The sequence below is a fragment of the Loxodonta africana genome, chromosome 20, assembly GCF_030014295.1.
Source record: "Loxodonta africana isolate mLoxAfr1 chromosome 20, mLoxAfr1.hap2, whole genome shotgun sequence".
In the NCBI taxonomy this organism is placed as follows: domain Eukaryota; kingdom Metazoa; phylum Chordata; class Mammalia; order Proboscidea; family Elephantidae; genus Loxodonta; species Loxodonta africana.
The window spans coordinates 69,215,886-69,239,599 of record NC_087361.1 but is presented as its reverse complement, the minus strand read 5'-3'; the positions used below and the strand labels follow the sequence as shown (position 1 = coordinate 69,239,599).

The 23,714-nt window shown below is 42.7% G+C and overlaps 1 protein-coding gene across 7 annotated transcripts in view; it reads right to left on the bottom strand.

The window, feature by feature from the left end:
• The window catches only part of DSTYK (dual serine/threonine and tyrosine protein kinase), a 54,449-nt gene extending 35,902 nt beyond the window's left edge, over window positions 1-18,547 (bottom strand). Inside the window, exon 1 of one of the 7 annotated variants that reach the window (XM_023548313.2) lies at window positions 18,428-18,547. In XM_023548313.2, the coding sequence (XP_023404081.1) occupies window positions 18,428-18,431 (4 nt within the window). In that variant the 5' untranslated portion in view covers window positions 18,432-18,547. Of the gene's footprint in view, window positions 1-17,812; window positions 18,344-18,427 lie in introns of those variants that run through there. The other 6 variants (XM_064273322.1, XM_064273321.1, XM_023548311.2 and 3 more) reach the window with 6 other exon arrangements.
• Between the last annotated feature and the right edge of the window lie 5,167 nt (window positions 18,548-23,714).

Below are 23,714 nucleotides of genomic sequence, written 5' to 3'. Positions count from 1 at the left end.
ATGCATTTCATCAACCCTTCCTTTAATGTCTGTGTGTACCACCCTGGCCTGCACAGATGCGTGAGCAACGCCACATAGTGAAACAAAGAAATTTTCTCTCCTGGGAAAGAGACGGTTCCTGAGAAAAAGCAGAGCTTGAAGTGAGTACCTAATTCTGTGCAAGGTATTTACTAAGCACAAGCGTAAAGCATAAAGACCCATGATCTAAAAGCCAGGAGGACGCCGCCAACTGCTGTGTGATCACTTAGCAACTGGCAAAGGTCAGAGTCCCTTAGCACCTTGTTCACAACTACACATTACTTACCAGTTTATTCTAATTATGTTTAGAGTTATCAAAAGCAGGAAGATCCATCATATTTTTCTCTGTATGCTCAATACCTGACACAGTGACTGACACAGTAAATACCTGATGTTCTAAATCTGTCTTTCCTGTGTAAGAATCCATTTATTGTGAAGAACTGTCTACAGAAAGCTATAAGCAGTTCCACTAAGTACTTGGAAAAGTTCAGTATAGTTTAAAAGCAACAGATATTCCTACAAACCTCCCACCTTTCAACATGGAGACTAGATGTGGATAAAATATGGCCTCCCTCACTCCCCTTGCAGACTTTAACTGCCACAGTCTCAGCATGAGCAGTGACAAGTCCAGCTAGGCTGCCTTCACTGTCCCCTAAATGTCCTATCTTTCCTCTTTTCCCAGACCTTCTCAGATCTCTGAGAGAGGTATTTTAAGTGTAGGTTCATATGACAATTTTTACAACTCCTGTAATAAAAAGCTGTCACATAACAAATAACAACAAGCTAAACGAGCTCTGTGACTGCTGCTAGGTAAGTGGATCATAGAACAAGAACTAACTCAACCACTTTTCAGGACCAGAGGGAGAGGCCTCAGCGCTTCAGAGACAGTGTCACCTAGAGGAAAGGCAGTCAAACATGCTGCATCTGCCAAAACCATAGAAGACACACCCCACCATACATCTGACCCAAATCGTCACCCTCCCAAATCTCTCCTACAAAAACAACCACTACAAATAAGCCTGCTCGTGTCAAAACAACCAAAACCAGTGAGGGAAAAGAGGGCCTAAGTTGAGCCCAGTTCTAGTTTTTCGTACCCACACACTCTTTCTGTGTGCATCGTTCTAGGCAGAAGAGAGGTCTCCAATATGGACTTAACCACCTCTCTTTCTCAGTACGTGATTATTCAGTCTGGACCTAACCATCTCTGTTCTTCGGTACATGATTATTCAAGCCCTTTGCTTCTCCCATTCATCTGTAGCTTTTTCATTGACCTCCAGCAAGTCTACAAGATTTGAACAAGGGCATGGGGAGGAATGAAGTTAAAACTAGATCATTTCACTCCTTATTGCGGCACCAAAGTGGGAAGTGCACTAGACAGGAGGGTAGGTATTCCAACTCCAAGCTTCTCCACGGATTCGCTTTGCCACCTTGGCAATTCACTTGATCTTTCTGAGGCTCAGATTTGTCACCTGTAAACTGAGGGTGTTGGGTCAGGTCATCCTTAACATCCTTTCCAGCTCTAAACTTTCAGGATTCCATCAAATTTTAACTACTGGAACAGTAATGACTGAGGGGGACGGGAGGCTGGTTTGATTTGATTTTAAATTATATGTGAATTTAATCATGCAAGCTTCCGCTGGACTTCTTATAACTGCAGTTAAAGTTGGCTGACCTAGCCAGGGGCTCTGGGAACCTACGGTGCAGCCTCAGCAGTTCTCTGAAGAAGAGATTAAAATTGTAGATGGTTTCGGAACTGGAGCAGCTGCCTCGCTGACAGTTAAAGGGCTTCCAAGCTAATCAGGCCTCTTTTGTAATTAATATAACAGTATCTGCATATGGGGCTGCCAGAAGGGACCCGCCTGGCTTCTCAGCTGGCGCACATTAACCCTGCCAGCGCTGGCTGGAGGAAAATTCAGATCAAATTGTCTTAAGTACAAACTAAAGCTTTTTTTTTTTTTGGTGGTTGTTCTTAAGTCCAGATGGTCTTGACTGCGGCTACTTGAAGAGAAGGAGGTGGAGGGAGCAACTAAAGTAGCAGCCCATTTTCTTTCTTTTAGATAACATCAATTGAGCCCCTTTCTAAGTATTGATCACTTCATATGCATCATCTCACTTAATGCTCACAATAACTATCAAACAAGGCCTATTGTTATCCCCATTTTGAAGCTTAAAAAGCAAAACCACCTTCCCCCCCACCCCCAGGTCTTTCCATTTACCTATGAAGACTAGAAGGTGAAAACACAGCCTGTGCAGGTGCTGGGCCCAGGTCTCAGGGGCCCAGGTAACGCGTAGTAGTAGACAACGCTCCTACCACATATTTTACTCAATCTGGGACAAATAAACAACTTTTAAATTGAAGGACTCCAATTAAAAGCAGGCTGACATGTCTCTGTGAGAAGATATATAAAGTTGCCCCCCAAAAAACCCAGTGCCATCAAGTCGATTCCGGCTCATAGTGACCCTACAGGACAGAGTAGAACTGCCCCATAGAGTTTCCAAGGAGTGCCTGGCAGATTGGGACTGCCACCCTTTGGTTAGCCGCTGTAGCTGTGAAAAGATATACAAAGTTGCCCAAAGCCATGGGAAATGAAACCTGGGAAGGAAGCACAGTATCACCACTAGCTGGCACAGACTTTCTAAAATGTTATTGTGATTCTACCTAAGGTCTCTAGACTCCCTTTTCTAAAAGAAATCCTAGGTATTTTTCAAAGAAACGCTTAAGGCTCCTCCTGTCAATCAGTGCATATTACTCTGGGTTTAAAGTTAAGACTACTCTAGAAAAGGAGGCCTGGAGGAAGGGAGAAAAGGAGGAAGTGCGACAACATTTTTATGCCACTAGTTTTTTTAGTGACCCTTTAGGATAGATACTTGAAATTGTCTTTGGAGGCGTGTCAATGGATTTGGATCAAAACACGCATTTCCTTACCTGTTTTCCATCTTAATCTATTGTACACACTCTTGAGAGGTGAGTGATGGCCCAGGCAGGGGAGGGACTGTATGGAGTAAGTGCCTTAAAGTATTACTGCAACTCAAAGGGTTGACACAGTCTTCAGAATTAATTCCAGTCTCAACACAGTAACTACCGTAGTCCTTGTTCTTTCTTTTTATCTCACTTTTAACATTAAACTTCCCCGTGTATAATATGTACTTTTAGGGCAAGCCACCTAAAGTCCTCTCTGAAAGTGGGTGAAATGCAAAGGATTTTACAGTTAACTGAAGTAACCAGAGAGACAAATTCCCATTTCCACAAATAAGTAGTGACGCTTGGCTACTGATGGAAAGGTTGGAGATTTGAGTCTGCCCAGAGGTGCCTCAGAAGAAAGTTGCCGTTCTACTCTGACGCACACGGGTCACCTGGTTTACTGCTTGTATGTGCCAAGAGTAGAGAGGGGGACGAATTCTAAGCTGAGAAAAGAACATTACACAGTCTTTCTACTATAATCAATTCTACTACAAGCTTCAAAGTATTGAGCTACCCAAATCCCAACAGCAGACAGAGAAAGAAATCTAGCCAAGAAACATTTATCTATCATTCGCAAATAAGCTCTTTGACCTTCAGCTAAATTCATGATTCCTAACCACAGAAGAGGCAATCCCATTTGAGGAAGACATATGCTTAGGTAGTCTGAGTTTCAGAATTCTCTTCAGGATCAAATAGTACAAGGATTTTTGGTTAAAGGGAATGGTTTTTGGAAATTACACATTGAAACGCACTTAAGTAGTCAAAGCTCTTGTTGAAATTTGGGAAGTCAAGCTGGTGGAAACGTCTCTAAAGTTATCCCATCTGGTGACCATTTTAAGCTAACAGTTTTCAAGGAGCAGATTGTACCAGCACCTGGGAAAAGAGAGATAGCCTCTCCAGAGGCTTCCACCCTCTGAGAGCCACGTGAAGTGAGCCGTGCACACAGCAGCTGCTGACAAGTTCCTCTCCAGGAAAACTGCTCCAGAGGCTGGTCATGCTATAGAAGGAACGGAAACATAGCTGGCAGCTGAGGCTGTAATTTATGGCACCCGGTGATGGAAGCGTTCCCCCAAAAGAAGCCAAGCCCCTGCTTCACAGAGAGCTTCGTTTCTGTCATTTGGAAGGCAGATTCTTACAGCTTGTAACCATTAAGATGATCCAAAGATGGAGATGTTTCAAAGGGACACAGGAACCAGCTCAAAGGGGGGCTCACTGACCAAATCAGGGACAATTTAAGCTTAAAAATAAGTGATATGACAGATTACAACCCACTGAAAAACTTCCCAAATCCACACTGATATAAATAAATGAATAAACAAAATAAATAAATGGAAAGGAAAAGCTCTTCCGTACGGTAGAATGCTAACTAATAAATGTAGAAGGAATGATGAATTAAAAAAAAAAAAAAATCACTGAGTCAGGTGGGAGTTGTCAATGGCTGTTTGGGCTAGTGGGAGGATTATGGGTGAAATCTTAGAATATCTCCTTACAAAAGACTAATCAACTACAAAAGGAAAATGGTGAATTTAAAGGCGAGAAGCCTAGAAGACACCAACAGGACCAGTGATCGAGGTTAACACTGCCACGGATGGGAGGGTTTGACATTGTGTGGCCCCAATGTGATGCATATCAAATCATTTGTGCCATTGCTGCTGACCTGAATCTAGTCAGGAGGAAACAAAAGATGGATCCAGGTTGAGGGTTGTCCTACAGAACCTAAGGTCTACTCTTTAAACTTGTCAAGGACATAAATGCCAGGGAAAGGTCCAGGAACTGTTCTAGATTAAAGGAATCTGAAGAAACAGACAACTTAACACAACATGTATTCCTGGATAGTATTCTGGACCAAAGAGAAGAAAAGACATTATTGGGACAGTCGGTAAAACCTAAATGGGGTTGTGGATTGGGTGGTAGTATTGAATCAGTGTTAATTTTCTAATTCCAAGCATCGTATGCTGGTATTTAGAAGCATGCCCTTGTTTGGGAGAAAGGCACACTGGAGTGTTTGGAGATGATGGGACAACGTACCTACCACCTGCTTTCAAAAGGTTCAGAAAAGGCTAGAAATAGTAGAAATAATACATACATGTGGGAGATTGGGTGATGCATTAAAATGTTAACAATTCGGGAGTCTGTATGAGGGGATAGGGAGCTCTTTGTACTGTCCTGGCACCTTTTAGTAAGTCTTAAATTATTTAAAAATAAATTGTATATTCTTTAACTATCCAAGGGATACCCAGCAAAGCTTACCCAGATCTGGATTTCAGAGGAAAGACATCAAGAGATAGAATTTTACTTGAATGAAAAAAAAGCACAGGAAAAATACAACAAATACAGTAATAAAAGGATTTGAATACAGTAATAACATCTCCCCTGCCCTCACATTTTTCCTGCACATTACCTTCTATCGCTTCAATCTTCCTGTGACTGTTTACTGGTGCCAGTTCACAGTCAAAGGGTTCAAGGTATTAATCTAAGTAAGTAGCTTATAATCACATTAAGAATCCAAATCTACAAGACTAAAAAGTATAGACCAACATCATGGTCCAGCACAGGACACCCTGATGAAAGTTATAGACAACCAGAAAGTTCATTAAACAAGGAGCCACCAGAAGAAGCTTGACTGCACCGCCTGCAGTGCCCCTTCTGTTCATTCAGCAGTAGAAAACACATCTCCACCTCTTCAAAGCAGAGCAGGCCTCCTCCTTATCATTTACTAACAAATAACTACTTTTCCAAGTTGGAACAGCAGAACATCTCCATTTCTCTGCATGGAACAAGAGCCGGCAGAACAGGCCAATTGTCGAATCAGGAGAAACTGAAATAGGTTTCCCCAGCGAGGTTCTTGTACGTCAAAAAAATAAGAATGACTTTTCTCCTACCAGATATTTTCCCCACTTTCCTCATTTTTTTTTTTTAATTGAACTTTAGATGAACATTTCCAGAACAAACTAGCTTCTCATTAAAACACTTAGTATACATATTGTTTTATGACATTGGTTAACAACTCCACACATGTTAACACTTTCCCTTCTCGACCTTGGTTTCCCTGTTTCCAGTTTCCTGTCCCCTCATGCCTTCTAGTCCTTGCCCCTGGGCTGGTGTGCCTCTTTAGTGTCCTTTTGTTTTACTGGCCTGTCTAACCTTTGGCTGAGGAAATCCTGGTGGTATAGCGGTTAAGTGCTACAGCTGCTAACAAAAAGGTCAGCAGTTCAAATCCACCATGCGCTCCTTGGAAACTCTATGCGGCAGTTCTACTCTGTCCTATAGGGTCACTATGAGTCAGAATCGACTCGATGGCAGCGGGTTTTAATCTTTGGCTGAAGGGTGAACCTCAGGAGTGACTTCATTACTGAGTTAAAAGGGTATCCGGGAGCCATACCCTCAGGGTTTCTCCAGTCTCTGTCAGGACAGTAAGTCTGGTCTTTTTTTTGTGAGCTAGAATTTTGTTCTATGTTTTTCTCCAGCTCTGGCTGGGACCCTCTATTTTGATCCCTATCAAAGCAGTAGGGGTGGTAGCCAGGCGCCATCTAGCTGTACTGGACACAGTCTGGTGGAGGCCATGGTAGGTATGGTCCCAGACGCTACTCACCTCCAATCCTGATGCCGCATCCTTCACACAGTCCTTTGGACTAATCTTTCCCTTGTATCTTTAGTTTTCTTCATTCTCCCTTGCTCCCAAAGGCGTGAGACCAGTGGAGTATCTTAAATGACTACTCACAAGCTTTTAAGACCCCAGACGCTACCCACCAAAGTAGAATGCAGAGCATTTTCTTTATAAAATATGTTATGCCAACTGAGCTAAATATTCCCTGAGACTATGGTCCCCAAAGCCCTCAGCCCAGTAATTCGGTCCCTCAGGGAGTTTGGATGTATCTATGGAGCTTCTACTGTGTACTGTCTTACACTTCACCAAAGCTACCACTTATCTATCATCTATTTCCACTTTCCTCCTTGTTGTTGTTGTTAGGTACTATGCAGTCGGTTCCGACTCATAGCGACCCTATGTACAACAGAACGAAACACTGCCTGGTCCTGTACCATCCTCACAATCATTGCTATGTTTGAGCCCATTGTTGTAGTCACTGTGTCAATCCATCTCGTTGAGGGTTTTCCTCTTTTTCACTGACCCTCTAACTTACCAAGCATGATGTCCTTCTCCAGGGGCTGGTTCCTTTTGATAACATGTCCAAAGTATATATGAGATGAAGTCTCGCCCATCCTCACTTCTAAGGAATATTCTGGCTGTACTTCTTCCAAGACAAATTTGTTCACTCTTCTGGTAGTTCATGGTATACTCAATATTCTTTGCCAATACCACAGTTCAAAGGCATCAATCCTTCTTTGGTCTTCTTTATTCATTGTCCAGCTTTCACATGCATATGAGGCAACTGAAAATACCACAGCTTGGGTCATGTGGGAAACCCTGGTGGCATAGTGGTTAAGTGCTCTGGCTGCTAACCAAGAGTTCAGCAGTTCAAATCCGCCAGGCGCTCCTTGGGAACTCTATGGGGCAGTTCTACTCTGTCCTATAAGGTCGCTATGAGTCGGAATCGACTCAATGGCCGTGGGTTTTGGGTGGGTCATGTGCACCCTAGTCCTCAAAGCAAGGTCGTTGCTTTTTAACACTTTTAAAAAGTCTTTCACAGCAGATCCGCCCAATGTAATACACCATTTGATTTCCTGACTGCTGCTTCCAGGGCCCTGATTGTGTATCCAAGTAAAATGAAATTCTTGACAACTTCAATTTTTTCTCCATTTATCATGATGTTGCTTATTGGTCTAGTTGTGAGGATTTATTTTATGCTGAGGTATAATCTATACTGAAAGCTGCAGCCTTTGATCTTCATCAGTCAGTGCTTCAAGTCCTCTTCACTTTCAGCAAGCAAAGTTGTATCACAGGTTGTTAAAAAGTCTTCCTCCAATCCTGATGCCACATCCTTCACACAGTTCAGCTTCCTAGACTAGTTGCTAAGCATACAGATTAAATAAGTATGGTAATAGGATACAACTCTGATGCACACCTTTTCTGATTTTAAACCACACAGTATCCCCTTACTCTGTTCGAATGACTGCCTCTTGGTCTATGTACAGTTCCTAATCAGCACAATCAAATGTTCTGGATTCTTATTCTTTGCAATGTTATCAATAATTTTGTTATGCTCCACACAGTCAAACTCCTTTGTATAGTCAATAAAACACAGATATACATCTTTCTGGTATTCTCTGCTTTCAGCCATGCCATTTTCTGAATCTGGCTTGAATTTCTGTATTGTTTGATAATTTCCGCATTCTGTTGGATCACCTTTCTTTGGAATGGTCACAAATATGGATCTCTTCCAGTCGGCTGGCCAGGTAGCTGTCTTCCAAATTTCTTAGCATAGACAAGTGAGCTCTTCCAGCATCACATTCATTTGTTGAAACATCTTAATTGGTATTCTGTCAATTCCTGAAGACTTGTTTTTTGCCAATGCCTTCAGTGCACCTTGGACTTCTTCCTCCAGTTCTTGATCATATGCAACCCCCTGAAATGGCTGAATGTCGACCAGATCTTTTCGGTACAATGACTCTGTGTATTCTTTCCATCTTGTTTTGATGCTTCCTATGTTGTTCAATACTTTGCCCATAGAATCCTTCAATATTGCACCTCCATATTTCCATAATATTAAAAGTTAAGTTCAGAGTCAATGTTATAGGGAATATTTCTAAAAAGTAAACTCCAGTAAGCTTCAGTTACTGTTCCTCTAATGTAAATAAAGAGAGAGATTTTATTCAAATTGGTCTTGTAAATGAGCTGCGGAGTCCCCAGGTGGCACAAACTGTTGGGCATTAGACTACTAGCTGAAAGGCTGGCAGTTCCAACCCATCCAGAGGTGTCTCAGGAGACAGGCATGGAGATCTACTTCCAAAAGCTCACAGCCTTGAAAACCCTATGGAGCAGCTCTATTCTGCACACATGGGGTCACCATTAATCAGAATGAACTCAACCACAACTAACAACAACAATCTAGCTGCATTTATGACAGGGCCTTAGCCTTTGCTCAGAGCTCTGGTGGCACAGTGGTTAAGAGCTATGGCAAGCGATGGCTGCTAACCAGAAAGTCAGCAGTATGAATGCACCAGCCATTCCTTAGAAACCGTTTGGGGCAGTTCTACTATGTCTTATAGAGTTGCTATGAGTTGGAATCGACTTGACAACAACGGGTTTGGTTTTTGGGTTTTAGCCTTTGCTCTAGAAAGTTTGACTTAATTTAAAAAAAAATTTAACTCTGGGAAATGTCATTTTCTCCCTATTATATAGACTGGAAAGAATAAAAAATGCTAACCTGAAATCTGTCCAGTTTAAATAAGGCACTAAAGCTCTTAATCTGATGAAGCTAAAGTTAGACCCTTTCCACATCTGAGAAAAAGAGAAGGGTTATATATAAAGCGTTTTTGTTTTTACGAGTTAAAAAAAAAAAAAATCAAAGGCTTTTATAAATACGTAACTCAGGCATCATTCTCCGGGACAGCTCTAATGCATTATTAGTTGGACAAGTAAAAAGCAAGAACAATCCTCAAGTCCTGCTTCCCATCTTCCTGCCCAGAAACCACCACCCCAGGGACGGAAGCACATTACAAAGCCCAACTCCAAAGAGGGTTGTGGTCACAGGGTTCCCACAGCCACATGGCACAGAGCTGGGGAACGCATCCAAAGGATTCACACTGCCTGCCAAAGATAGAAGTACGCGCTGCATGTGATGGGCGCTTCAACCAGGGGCCCTCAGGGCACACTGACTAGTCTCCCACGCTCTGACCAACTTGCCTTCAGAGAGTTTTGGTTTGGACTTTGGAGGAACATTATGTATAAGACAACTTTCTGAGAGAGCCTGATTTACGGCTGAAAGCAATGGCAGCAGACGTCTCAACCACTGCTATGTCTATTCTCTGTTCAAGTGTCAATTTCTGGTCCCCAAGATCAATGAACTCCCCATTTGGCAAACAACTGAATCAATCAACAGGCCTGGGGATGACCTGTCACCTCTGGGAGGCAAGAAAGAAAAACTGCATCTTCCACACGGATCACCTTCTATACTCTTATTATGAAGGAAAGCATTCAGATTTCCTGGACCATGTAGTAAGCAGAACCCAGCACCCTAGAGGTGGACTATTTCCTACAAGAAGTAAGGAGCGAATTCATCTTAGGTCTTATAACTGTTAGGGGAGAAAAAACCACACCCACCCACACACCTCAAGTCTCTCATACTGGCTTCTCTATGAGTAACCTCTGAGAAAGACACAGAGATGACAGAGGCTCTAACAATAATCTTCCTGAATGAATGCTGCATTTGAACCACACAAACAATTATAATTATTCCACCAAAGAGAGAATAGGGCTAATTTTCTGCACTCCACCAAAAAGTGAGCAGAGTCTGAACTGCTTTTATCAATGTCGTTGCATCTCACAACCTCCCATATACTCTATCCCCACTCCCTCAAAGATAAAAAATAAAAATAGTGCTATCGAAGCTAATGGTTAAGTAGGTAGCCAATTTGTAGAAAATGCTCTAGAGGCAATGTGATGAAACACGAATCCTTGTTTACTTCATAACATGAACTCGGAATTAATCCCTTCAGTGGATCACTACCATGTGTCCTGTGCCCAGTATACTGTCAGGCATTAAATAAACACTTGATGAGTGAATGGATATTAAGGATTTACTTCCTGTGTCATGGTGAAGCTCTGGCACACTGGTATAGCATGCACCTTGTGCCAAATCAATCATCTAACGAAGACGTACCACTGGTTCTTTTTTAAGGGCCCAGGTAATAACGTGGGTGAATTTACAAAAATCCATAACTTCTATGGAAAAATAATGCCTTTCTGAAGTGGGAAAAGAGGACCACAATTGCATTTAATTTCAAAATATCATTCCAATATTTACCAGCCCTACAAATAATCTGACAATTACAGGTAGTCCCCGACTTACAATGAGCCACACTTAGCACTGTGCATTTTTGGGTTTTCTGTATGTCTTATCATTAGTAATATGTACTACACATAATGTTGCAGTGTGTAATTTGCTGATGTTATCATTCTCAGATGTAATGTTTCCAACCCCCAAAGACAAATAAAAGATCAGATTTATAAAGATACTGATAATAAAAGAAAATCAGAATGAAAACTTAAAAAAAAAAGAGGTATTCAACTTATGTCAGAACCCTGTCATGAATCAGGTCTACCTGTGTTTATTTGGCTGTTACATACAAAGCACTACGGTACGTCACTGTGGGGAATACAAAGATGAGCAAAACATGGTCTTCACCCTTAAGGGGTTCACAATCTAGTAAGCAGGACAAGACAAATATACACACGATTATTACACAAAGAGAAAAGAATAAATAAAAGCATGGTCTATACGTCCAGAGCTTCCAGGATGGGAGCAATAGGCATAAAGTAAAATTCATATTCCCCTTTACTTCAATAATATACCTTTTAAGGTTTTATTTTCAAAGGATGATTTTTGGAAAAATACATTTATTGCAGGAATTTTCTTTGTTCCCTTAATCTAGTGAGACAGAGAGAGGAAGCATGAAGAAAGACTAGGCGATGCTGGGAAGGTGGACAACCAGAATGGATTTTTATTTAAATCCATGTTTTCTTTAAAAACTACTTGCAAGGCTGAAGAACTAACCATATTAAAACGAATGAGTTTTAAGATTAAACTAAACATATTGCAAACATCCCAGGCTTAAAGGTAATAATGTTTTTATTCTTGTTAAAGCAGGCAGAATTATCTGACCCTTTTCAAAAGAGGACTGTCCCGAGGCATGGGAAACAGATTATGCCAGGAAAGCAAGAGTAGAAAGGGAAAGGGAGCAAAGAGCCATTGTGCCGGGGGGGGGGGGGGCACATTTCCTCCCAGGGCTCCTCCCAGGGAGCAGGAGGTGGCAAGATCAGGGAATGGAAACTAGAATAAGAAGCCTGAGAAGGTAGCGTCACACTACACTCACTCAATAAGATAAAATCTCTGAGAGAAGTAAATTTTGGTTCCATGGCAAGCTACAGAGGCGCCCAGGTTATGACTCACTTATAACAAAGTCTCTCTACTGCCAGGGTACATTTTATAATCCCATGGCCAGGTCAGACAAGAACAAGAGGGGAGCCACAGAAGCAGAATTGGACTGAGAGAACAGGAGACCTGGGCCCACTGGCTCTGATCAAAATTGTTCTGTCCCATATTCCTTCACTCTGCTCCTCTTATTCTTACCCTCAACCCCATGTGTCAACTTTCTAATCCAATTTTCAGCAACTCCACACACACGTACACACCATACCTGAATAGCCATGTCTATTTAATACCAATTAATAGGCCTATGTTAAGTGCTCTAATGTACAATACCTCTAAATTTCACAGCAACCTTGTGAGGTAGGTATTATCCCTCCTATCTACCTATCTATCTGAGGAATAGTTCACATAAACATAAAATTCACCCTTTTAAAGTATACAATTCAGTGGTTTTTAGTATATTCACCAAGTTGTACAACCATTACCAGACCACTAATTCTAGAACATGGTCATCACCCCAAAAGGAACCCTGAATCATTTTCTTCTCTCCCGCTCCCTGGCAACTACTAACCTACTTTCTCTCTATACATGCCTATTCTGGGCATTTCATACCAATGGAATCAGACAATGTGGTCTTTTGTATCAGTTCCATCTTATACAATGAAGAAACCAAGACTCAAATCCATTAAGTAACTTGCCCAAGTCGCACAGCTAGTTAGAAGCTGACCTAGCAAAGGAGCTCAGGTCTGCTTCAAATGCTTGTACTTCTGACCACTACACGCTGCTTCCATCTGAGAAGAAAATAAAAAAAAAAGTGAACGTTTTAGATATGGTTGAAAAAATGGGGCTTTGTAAATCCAAGGCAATAAAAGTAATAAACAAGAACAACAATTCCAGCACTATCACTTATGGTGAAATGTACAGGCAGCTCATCTAAACGCAACCCAAACTCACAGCCTCGTTTCTTCTAAACAGGCCCTGGCAAGCAACTAGAAAGCACCCGCCCCATCTCAGCACCCAACCCGAGTTCTCCCCACCCCTCAGTCGCATAAAGATGGCAGCTGTGTAAAATCAGGCTGTAAAAAGTCCCTTCTCCTAACTTTTAGTCCTCTTCCCAAATGTCTCTGCCACTTAAACTACATCATTCATACAAATTTACTGTTTAGGGAATCTAAGAAAAACAGTCATTTTAAATAAGTGCACTAGGGTTTTCCCTCTTATTTGTAATTCTGGCGACCAGTGTGACAAAAAGTTGGTAAAAATTGTTGGAGAAAAACAGCTGTCAGCTAACCAAAGGCAAATACCTACATAAAACTCCAGAGAATTATGAGTGATATAAAATGCCTATAATCTAGCACACCTTGGCTTTCTGCCTTTTTTTTTCTACTTTATGCCTTTCACATATGTATGGTTTATATTATTCCTTTCTGTGGACCAAGTTCAGGTCCTAGTCTTTTTCATTCATGATCCAACGTAAACAAATAGGTGTACTAATGACGATAATTATCATTTTTTTCTTTTCTTGGAGAAAAGTATAGAAGGGATCACCACTCAACAGATGCCATGGCCAATGTCTTTATTTGACTCTTTATCTGCTATTAATAGCTCCGTGACCCACACATAACAGGCACTTGAATGTTTATTAAATAACAATAGCTAATACTCATATCATGCCTTACCATTCTAAATATTTACATGTTAGCTCCCAACAACCCTAGAGATAAATACGATTATAATCCCCATTTCCAGATGAGGAAACTGAGACACAGGACAGTTGTGACTTGCCCATAGCGAGTTAGTAAAGGGTGGAACCAATACAGACGGAAGGCAGCACAGACTAGAGCATTCCAGTAATACATGTGAGTCCTTGCAATTTCCTCAGCTTGAGAAAAAAAAAAGCTTGAGAAGGTTATGACAAATTGCAAGGGCTAGGAACTCTACGGGATCATACAACAAGAAAAATGCTTTTCCCTCTGCTACTTAGTAATACTCTACCCTACCCTTCTTCCCAGAAAACCCCAGTGCCGTTGAGTCGATTCCGACTCATAGCGACCCTACAGGACAGAGTAGAACTGCCCCATAGAGATTCCAAGGAGCACCTGGCAGATTCGAACTGCCAATCCTTTGGTTAGCAGCCGCAGCACTTAACCACTACGCCACCAGGATTTCCTTTCTTCAGATGTGCTTAAAGCCTTGATCTCATTTGAACCCTCTGAGAGAGAGAAAAATCAACAGATAGAGGGACAGGGCTCTCACTCTCTTTAAGCCAAACCCCTGGCCATGGAGTCGATTTCCACCTCATTGTGATCCTATAGGACAGAGCAGAACTGCCCATAGGGTTTCCCAGGCTGTAAATCTTCACGGGAGCAGAGTGTCACAGCTTTCTTCCACAGAGTGGTTGAAGGGTTCAAACCATCGACCTTTCGGTTAACAGCCGAGTGTTTAACCACTGCATCACCAGGGCTCCTTCCTTCTTTAGTTAAATGGGAAAAAAAAAGGCCAATGTTTTGGGCAATAGAAAAAGGACTGAAACTGCACTTAAAATTAAGTGTTCTTTGTACAGGCCAAACTACTCTTTAAAAAAAATAAAAGACCAACTCAGAGCACCATTCCACTCACTTTTTAACTTCTAAAACATCATGTGCATTACATACTCTCTACTCCGCCCCAGTGGAAACTTTATAACACTATCAGAATTAAGAGGGAAGTACTATTTTGGGGTCCCCTCCCATCTCCTCAGAGGTCCCAGTGTGGCACAAATGGTTTGCACTCAACTATTAACCGTTCAGTGGTACAATGGAAGAAAGGCCTGGCAAGCTGCTTCCATAAAGGTGACAGCCAAGACAATCCTGTGGAGCAGATTCCATGTTAACACATAGGATCACCATGAGTTGGAATCAATTTGATGGCAACTGGTTTGGTTTGTTCCCCCCCCACCTCCTCTGTAATTTAAAATAAAATAAACATTTTGGTATTATAAATGGTATATTAAGAGACATGAAAACTGTTTTATTACTTTTGTTATCCTTATAGTCCCCAAATTTCAAATTCAGAGTTAATCCCAGATCTTCAATTGCTCAACTATCCTATAACATTCATTCTAGAAGCACAGTAGTCCCTGGGCAGTGCAAACGGTAAACGCACTGGGCTGATAATCGAAAGCCTGACAGTCAAGTCCACCCAGGGGTGCCGCAGAAGAAAGGCCTGGTGACCTACTTCCAAAAAACCAGCCACTGAAAACCCTGTGGAGCACAATTCTACTCTGACATACGTGGGGTTGCCAAGAGTCAGGACCAGCTGGATGGCAACCAGTTCGAGATGCACACTTCCATTCTGAAATGATTAAAACCTTCTAGAGGTTTGTTAGGTTAGAAATTGAGTATTCCTTCCCTTAACATTCCAAGCACCTATTAATCAGAAACGAACATGCATTGAAGAAAGTTGAAACAGTCTCTGAACTTGATCTTACAAAGATAGTCTGTAAAAGGAGAGAGAACAAAAGCTAGTTGTCTTTTAGGGAGCGGTTTCTACTTACCAACATGATTACCTAATAGCTGCACAAATGGCATTCTCAAAATATATCTAGTCAGTGGCACCTCACTAATTCTCCTCGGTGTTCATTATCTCCTCCACAGGTAAAAATCTCTACACTAAAAGGAATGGAAGCATTTTATGGAACCAAATCAACTTGCTCCCAGTCCTGTCATCTTCACCCTCCGCTGGTTTTTATTTTAGATGGACAGACTCCAGAGGGTGAAGAGAGTTAAATATGCAAATATTAATACATGATGCAGTCAACTAGAAAAGCCAATGAGGCAAAATACAAAGGTACATTTGTATTTCTTAAGTCGGTTTTTAAAGAATAAAAACAAGAGCCAACCAAGGTGCCATGAATATCTCCATCTGTCCAAACAGAATCTACTCTCTGGTATTTTTGTTTTGTTTTTCAGTAGTAATCCTAAAACAAAGACTTGTTTTAAAATAGTAATCGCAGCACAGGGCTTTTAGATAAGCTATGAGGAAAACTTCTGAGAAGGGGAAGCCGCTCGAAAGCACTGCTACAGACAGGGTGAAAGTACATGCCCTGGGGATCATCTCTGAAAACACCAGCCTTTCTCACTCATTGTTCTCCGATGGCCTCACAGAAACCACTCATCTCTATGAAGCCCTTTCTACAACAGCAAATCTTTGGACATAGATGTCAAAACCCCAACTTTGCAACAGCTAATACTCCTCCTCTTCCCATTTCTACCATAAGGTATAAAAAAAAGCTTTTTATTTACATTCAGGCCAAGTAAGGAGCCCTGGTGGCGCAGTGGTTAGGCACTTGGCTACTAACTTAAAGGTAGGTGGTGGGAACCTACCAGCAGCTCCCACAGGAGAAAGATGTGGCAGGTGGCCATCTGCTTCCCTAAAGATCACAGCCTTGGAAACCCTATGGGGCAGTTCTACCCTGTCCTATAGAGTTACTATAAGTTGGAATAGACTTAACAGCAATGGGTTTGGGTTTGGGTCAGGCCATGTAAATGGAATAGTATCATTTTGTACCATATCGGAATGATGCTACCTTATTTTTATTCCCACTTCTAGAGTCTCAGACAAATTTACATATTAAACATACAACTTTGGGAACATGGGGCCCAACACACAAACTCAGAAGAGTTTAACAATTCATTCAGTTCTGAGCTTCATGTTCAAATTTGCTATCAGCATCTAAGCTAATGTTTCTGAAAATGCGTCTGCAGGCCACCTGCACCAAAATCTCCCGGGACTTTTTATGTTTAGACTCTTAGGATCTACCCACTAAAAAAAAACCCACTAGACCTACTAAATCAGAATCTGTGGGGTGGAATCTGAGACATGGCATTTTCACCAGCCCCATTTTAACACACTCAAGTTTGAGAATCAGTAAATTAAACTTAACTGGCTTCTTTGCTATGCTATCCCCAAGACATCTACATGGGATGGCAGTCCCTTTTCTCTTCCAACCTAAGTTATTTCCTAATTGTTGCAGAAGTCAAACTCTCCAGTTTCCCACCAATAGCAGAGTTTAAAAGGAAGCAAGAAGTTAGGGAGCATCAAAGACCTTGAAAGATTTTAAGTGCTTTGGGGCCTCTAGCACACCCCTAGAATATTATTTGTTCAAGAAGGGTTCCAACTTCCAACTTCTTCACCGTAAGTGCAGGCAACAACTCTGCCAATTCCCTAACACCCATCAGGTATCAATCATTTCCTTTGGTGACCCCCCAACCCCATTTAGAGAACATTCCTTACTTCTTCACAGAGCTGCCTCAGGATCGGTGCAAACCCGTTTCACATACATAACAGAACGGGCACGCACACACCTACTGCAGTCTCCCGGCCTCCTCCTGGAGCACCCCGCCTTCTCCTCTTTCGGTACCCCTCTCCCCATCCCTCCATCCCACACTACCCGCCCCCGACTCAGACAACTGTCCTCCTCCTGGGGTTAGCCCCGCCCTCTCCAACACTGGTCCTCCTCTGGGTCCTGCTCTTGGAACCCCCGCCCTCGGGCGACCCCGGCCCCGGCTTCCCCGGCCCTCCGGGTTCCCCGGCCGAGGCCTCAGCGCCCCTCCCCTCCCCCACCCGGAGGGATGCCCTCCCGCCGCATCCCAGGTCCGTGTGGCCCAGGCCCGGGAGCGCGGCCCCACAGCCCGACTCCCACTTTCCGCCTCCTCCCCGGCTTGTTTTGCAGGGGCAGGGGCGCGGCCCGCCCTCCGATCCGCCTCTCCAGTTCTCTCTCCCTCGGGGCTGCCCTGCTTACCCAGCTGCTGCCCGGTTTCAGCGACATCGCTGACAGGGCCGGGCTCGGCCCCGCCGCCGCCCGTAGCGGAGGAGGGACAACTGTGGTCGTGGGAGCATTTGATGTCGCGGAAGAACTTCTGGGTTTCGCGCAAGTTCTGTCTCAGCCGGCCCAGGTAGCGTCGATAGCGACCGAAGCCCCGGCACAGCTCGCGGATCATTCCGCTGCCTCCCGGGCCGGGACCTGACACCGGCTCGCTGCCCCACGGCACCCCGCCGCCCTCCATCTCCTCAGCCGCTGGGTCTTGGCGGCTCGGTCTCCGGCCGCGGGCCCGGCCTCCCTCCTCCCCGCCCCCCAGCGCTTAAGGGAGGAGGAATCCGCCTCCTGACGCCCCCGCCTGCAGTCGGTCGGGCTCTCAACTCCGTCACCGCGGTGGAAAACAAACCAAGCCGCAGTGCGCCGCGAACGGAACCTTTAGCTCCACTGGCGCGAAGAGCCAGGGAAGGACCACGGGAGGGCGCCGTCGCTGCGGGGTCTCCTGGGACTTGTAGTCTGGGCAGAGACTGCGCGCCAAAACCTGGCGGCTGAAGACCGGACGCTGTAGATGGGACTGATTCCCGTGGTGAAAAAACTCACCCATTCTCGTGCTTACACGCGCTCCTAATTTAAAAACGTTTTTCTACATGAACAGGAAGGAGATGCAGATTCCGGACGCCAGCAGAAGTGGAGTGCCCTTACGAAAAGCAGAGCGAAAGATTTTAGTAGAGAAGAAAAGGAAGGAAACACGACAGAGGCCAGTAATATCTCCTTGGTTACCCTAAATGACTCCCTCACTTTCCGGATACAGTCGATACCGGGGAATTGGCTGAAAATACCCTGGAAATAGGAAAAATCACTCTTGCTTGTGTTGTGTCCTCCTTTTCCGACTCCCCTTCTCCGGATAGGGAAAGAAAGGATGTGAAACAGTCGATCAAGAGTTGTAAACAGAGCAAGTTCAGTTGTTTCTTGAAGTGGGGAGACTGGGCTGGGTAAGGGGAAGTTGAGGTTTGTAGCCTTCTAAACCAGGTTTGATTATCTTAACTTGCCTTCTGCTAATATAGAAGACTTTCATTGACACAGAAACGGTCATTGAGTCCTAGGTGGAGTTACAAAGAAGGCAAAACTTGACAACCACCTCTTTTGCACTTCCCACTTTATCTCCCCTCTTCTCCAGGTGCAGAGCCCTCCTTTGTCTTTCTTGCTATGAAAGACCCATCTTTATCCATGCCAAACCTCTTCTCTGGTAAGCAAAGAGCACTGGCTTGCCTGGCAACCTTGGGCAAGAATCTGTTTCAGCATCAATGAAGTAAAAGTTTGGACTAGTTGGTTTTTAAGCCCCTTCAGCTCTAAAGTTTTGTGAGTCCTTCAAAATTTTGACTTCTGTCTTCCAACCCCTTATCCCTTGAGTGCAAATGCTCTAAGTGATGCCATGACTATTGGATTAATTCAATTTAAGATGTGAAAACTTTATTCTTTCAGGGGCTGTTAGCATTTTATAAAAAGGGTCACTAATTCAAATATTTGGTAAATGTGTGAGAAGGCTGCCTCTCAGGACACGGCCTCATGCGCTTCCTGCACTCCCTCCCTCTTACGTGGTCACATCTTCTCCACTGGCTGTTCTTGGTCTTTGCAAGACCCCCAGGCAACCACCAAAAGATTCAGTAAAACAAATGAAAATGGAAAATAGAAAGATGGTTGTTAGTACTATTTTTTTTTTAAATCAAATAATATCTAGCAAAGATCAGCCAAAAGAGCACTCAGGTTGGAATTGTCCAGAAAAGGAATTAGGAATTAAAATCTGTCTTGAAGAATGGGTGAAATTTGAATAGGTAGAAATAATCAAGGAGGACATTTCACGTAAAAGTCATGAAGCCCACCCTTTTAAAAACTATTAATTAGGCGGGGTGGAGATGGCGCAATAGTCAGATGCTTCTGGTGAGCCCTCTTACAACAAAGACCCGGAAAAAGCAACCGAAATGATTATATAGATGACAAGCTAGGAGCTGTGAACATCAAAGGCAAAGTTAGAAAATTGGACTGAGCAGCAGGGGGAGAGAGAGGTGGTTCAGAAGCAACGACAAGTTGCTGGGCCTGAATCGCTGGGAACCCACAGGCATAACCCCCTAGAGCGACCGTGGCAGGGCTAGCAGCGTCCAGGATGCGGTTTCCTCAGGGAGAGACAGCAAGCCACACAATCTACTCACACCTCCGGAACAAGAGAAGAACAGGGCTCTTAGCAAAAGCTAAGTACTTGCATTATTTTACCGTGCCCTGCAAGCTGGCTTCAATGGCTGTCGATTTCCCTGGCTTCAGATCCTACTGCAAGCGCTGAGCCATTCTCTACGCCTTGGAGAAGGAAGAAATTAACAGTTGGGGGAAAAGATAACCTGCTAGCTCCACTAAGCTGGAGAGCTCAGAGTGAAGCGGCTCCTGTCCAGGCACAGTCTACGAACTTTGAATACTTTTCATCCGGCATGGACCTGTGTGTGCCCAATTCTGGAGATTAGGCCCTTGTTGGCAAACTCCAACGTGATTCAGCTATGCAGTGCAGAGGTGGTTTTTTGATGTTTGACACCGCTTTGTCTATTAAAGAGGGTCCTTACCTACACACATCAGGGACCTGAGGACTGGTGTCTCCACCCATGTAACCTAGCCTCCCACAACAGGGGTCCAAGGATAAGTTGTGCCTCCCAGTCCTTAAAACCAAAAGCATTGGGCACCCATAACCCGACTACAGAACCCACCCACCTGTACACTTTAAGGAACAGGGATGTGCTTTCCTCACAGATACTTGGGGAATGGTTAGCAGCCCCCTGCGTTGTTCAGAGAGTGACTCCCTCCTATAACCAGATACCTGTTCTGACAAAAATCACCCCTGCCCCTCTAAGACTGTAGGACAGAGCCTATACCACCCACTTGATGACCAACTACCTGGACACCTAAACTGAATCCCTATAAGAAAAGTGAATGGACTCTTAGGCACATATACCTGGTAACTGCTCTAGCCATGTGGTTAAAAGACATTAGAGTTTAAAAGGCACAAATACTGACTGTTGGAGCGGGGCCAAGATGGCGGACTAGGTAGACGCTACCTCGGGTCCCTCTTGCAACAAAGACTCGGAAAAACAAGTGAATCGATCACACACATAACAATCTACGAACCCTGAACAACAAACACAGATTTAGAGACGGAGAACGAACAAATACGGGGAAGCAGCGACTGTTTTCGGAGCCTGGAGCCAGCGTCCCAGTCAGTGATGGCTCGGAGACAGCAGTCGATATCAAACCACATAAAGAAGCAGACCATGACAGCTGCTACAACCCCCCCAAACAAAAGAATCAAAATCTTTCTCAAATGAAGATACAATCCTGGAATTATCAGATACAGAATATAAAAAACTAATTTACAGAATGCTTCAAGACATCAGAAACGAAATAAGGCAAACTGCGGAAAAAGCCAAGGAACACACTGATAAAACAGTTGAAGAACTCAAAAAGATTGTTCAAGAACATAGTGGAAAAATTAATAAGTTGCAAGAATCCATAGAGAGACAGCATGTAGAAATCCAAAAGATTAACAATAAAATTACAGAATTAGACAACGCAATAGGAAGTCAGAGGAGCAGACTCGAGCAATTAGAATGCAAACTGGGACATCTGGAGGACCAGGGAATCAACACCAACATAGCTGAAAAAAAATCAGATAAAAGAATTTAAAAAAATGAAGAAACCCTAAGAATCATGTGGGACTCTAACAAGAAGGACAACTTGCTGGTGATTGGAGTCCCAGAACAGGGAGGGGGGACAGAAAACACAGAGAAAATAGTTGAAGAACTCCTGACACAAAACTTCCCTGACATCATGAAAGACGAAAGGATAGCTATCCAAGATGCTCATCGAACCCCATTTAAGATTGATCCAAAAAGAAAAACACCAAGACATATTATCATCAAACTTGCCAAAACCAAAGATAAAGAGAAAATTTTAAAAGCAGCCAGGGAGAAAAGAAAGGTCTCCTTCAAGGGAGAATCAATAAGAATAAGTTCAGACTACTCAGCAGAAACCATGCAGGCAAGAAGGGAATGGGATGACATATACAGAGCACTGAAGGAGAAAAACTGCCAGCCAAGGATCATATATCCAGCAAAACTCTCTCAGAAATATGAAGGCGAAATTAAGATATTTACAGATAAACACAAGTTTAGAGAATTTGCAAAAACCAAACCAAAGCTACAAGAAATACTAAAGGATATTGTTTGGTCAGAAAACCAATAATATCAGATACCAGCACAACACAAGGTCACAAAACAGAACATCCTGATATCAACTCAAATAGGGAAATCACAAAAACAAACTAAGATTAATTAAAAAAAAAATGCTCATAACGGAATCACTGAAGTCAATATGTAAAAGATCACAATAATCAAAAAGAGGGACTAAATACAGGTGGCATAGAACTGCCATATGGAGAGTGATACAAGGCGATATAGAACAATACAAGTTAGGTTTTTACTTAGAAAAATAGGGGTAAATATTAAGGTAACCACAAAGAGGTATAACAACTCCATAACTGAAGATAAAAGCCAAGAAAAATGTAACGACTCGACAAACATAAAGTCAAACACTACGAAAATGAGGATCTCACAATTTACTGAGAAAAACGTCTCAGCACAAAGAAGTAAGTGGAAAAATGAAATTGCCAACAACACACATAAAAAGGCATCAAAATGACAACACGAAACACTTACTTATCTATAATTACGCTGAAAGTAAATGGACTAAATGCACCAATAAAGAGACAGAGAGTCACGGACTGGATAAAGAAACACGATCCGTCTATATGCTGCCTACAAGAGACACACCTTAGACTTAGAGACACAAACAAACTAAAACTCAAAGGATGGAAAAATATATATCAAGCAAACAATAAGCAAAAAAGAAGAGGAGTAGCAATATTAATTTCTGACAAAATAGACTTTAGACTTAAATCCACCACAAAGGATAAAGAAGGACACTACATAATGATAAAAGGGACAATTGATCAGGAAGACATAACCATATTAAATATTTATGCACCCAATGACAGGGCTGCAAGATACATAAATCAAATTTTAACAGAACTGAAAAGTGAGATAGACTCCTCCACAATTATAGTAGGAGACTTCAACACACCACTTTCGGAGAAGGACAGGACATCCACTAAGAAGCTCAATAGAGACAAGGAAGACCTAATTACAACAATCAACCAACTTGACCTCATTGACTTAGACAAAACTCTCCACCCAACTGCTGCAAAGTATCCTTTTTTTTCTAGCGCACATGGAACATTCTCTAGAATAGACCACATATTAGGTCATAAAACAAACCTTTACAGAATCCACAACATCGAAATGTTACAAAGCATCTTCTCAGACCACAAGGCAATAAAAGTAGAAATCAATAACAGAAAAACTAGGGAAAAGAAATCAAATACTTGGAAACTGAACAATACCTTCCTGAAAAAAGACTGGATTATAGAAGACATCAAGGAGGGAATAAGGAAATTCATAGAATGCAACGAGAATGAAAATACTTCCTATGAAAACCTCTGGGACACAGCAAAAGCAGTGCTCAGAGGCCAATTTATATCGATAAATGCACACATACAAAAAGAAGAAAGAGCCAAAATCAGAGAACTGTCCCTACAACTTGAACAAATAGAAAGTGAGCAACAAAAGAATCCATCAGGCACCAGAAGAAAACAAATAATAAAAATTAGAGCTGAACTAAATGAATTAGAGAACAGAAAAAACAATTCAAAGAATTAACAAAGCCAAAAGCCGGTTCTTTGAAAAAATTAACAAAATTGATAAACCATTGGCTAGACTGACTAAAGAAATACAGG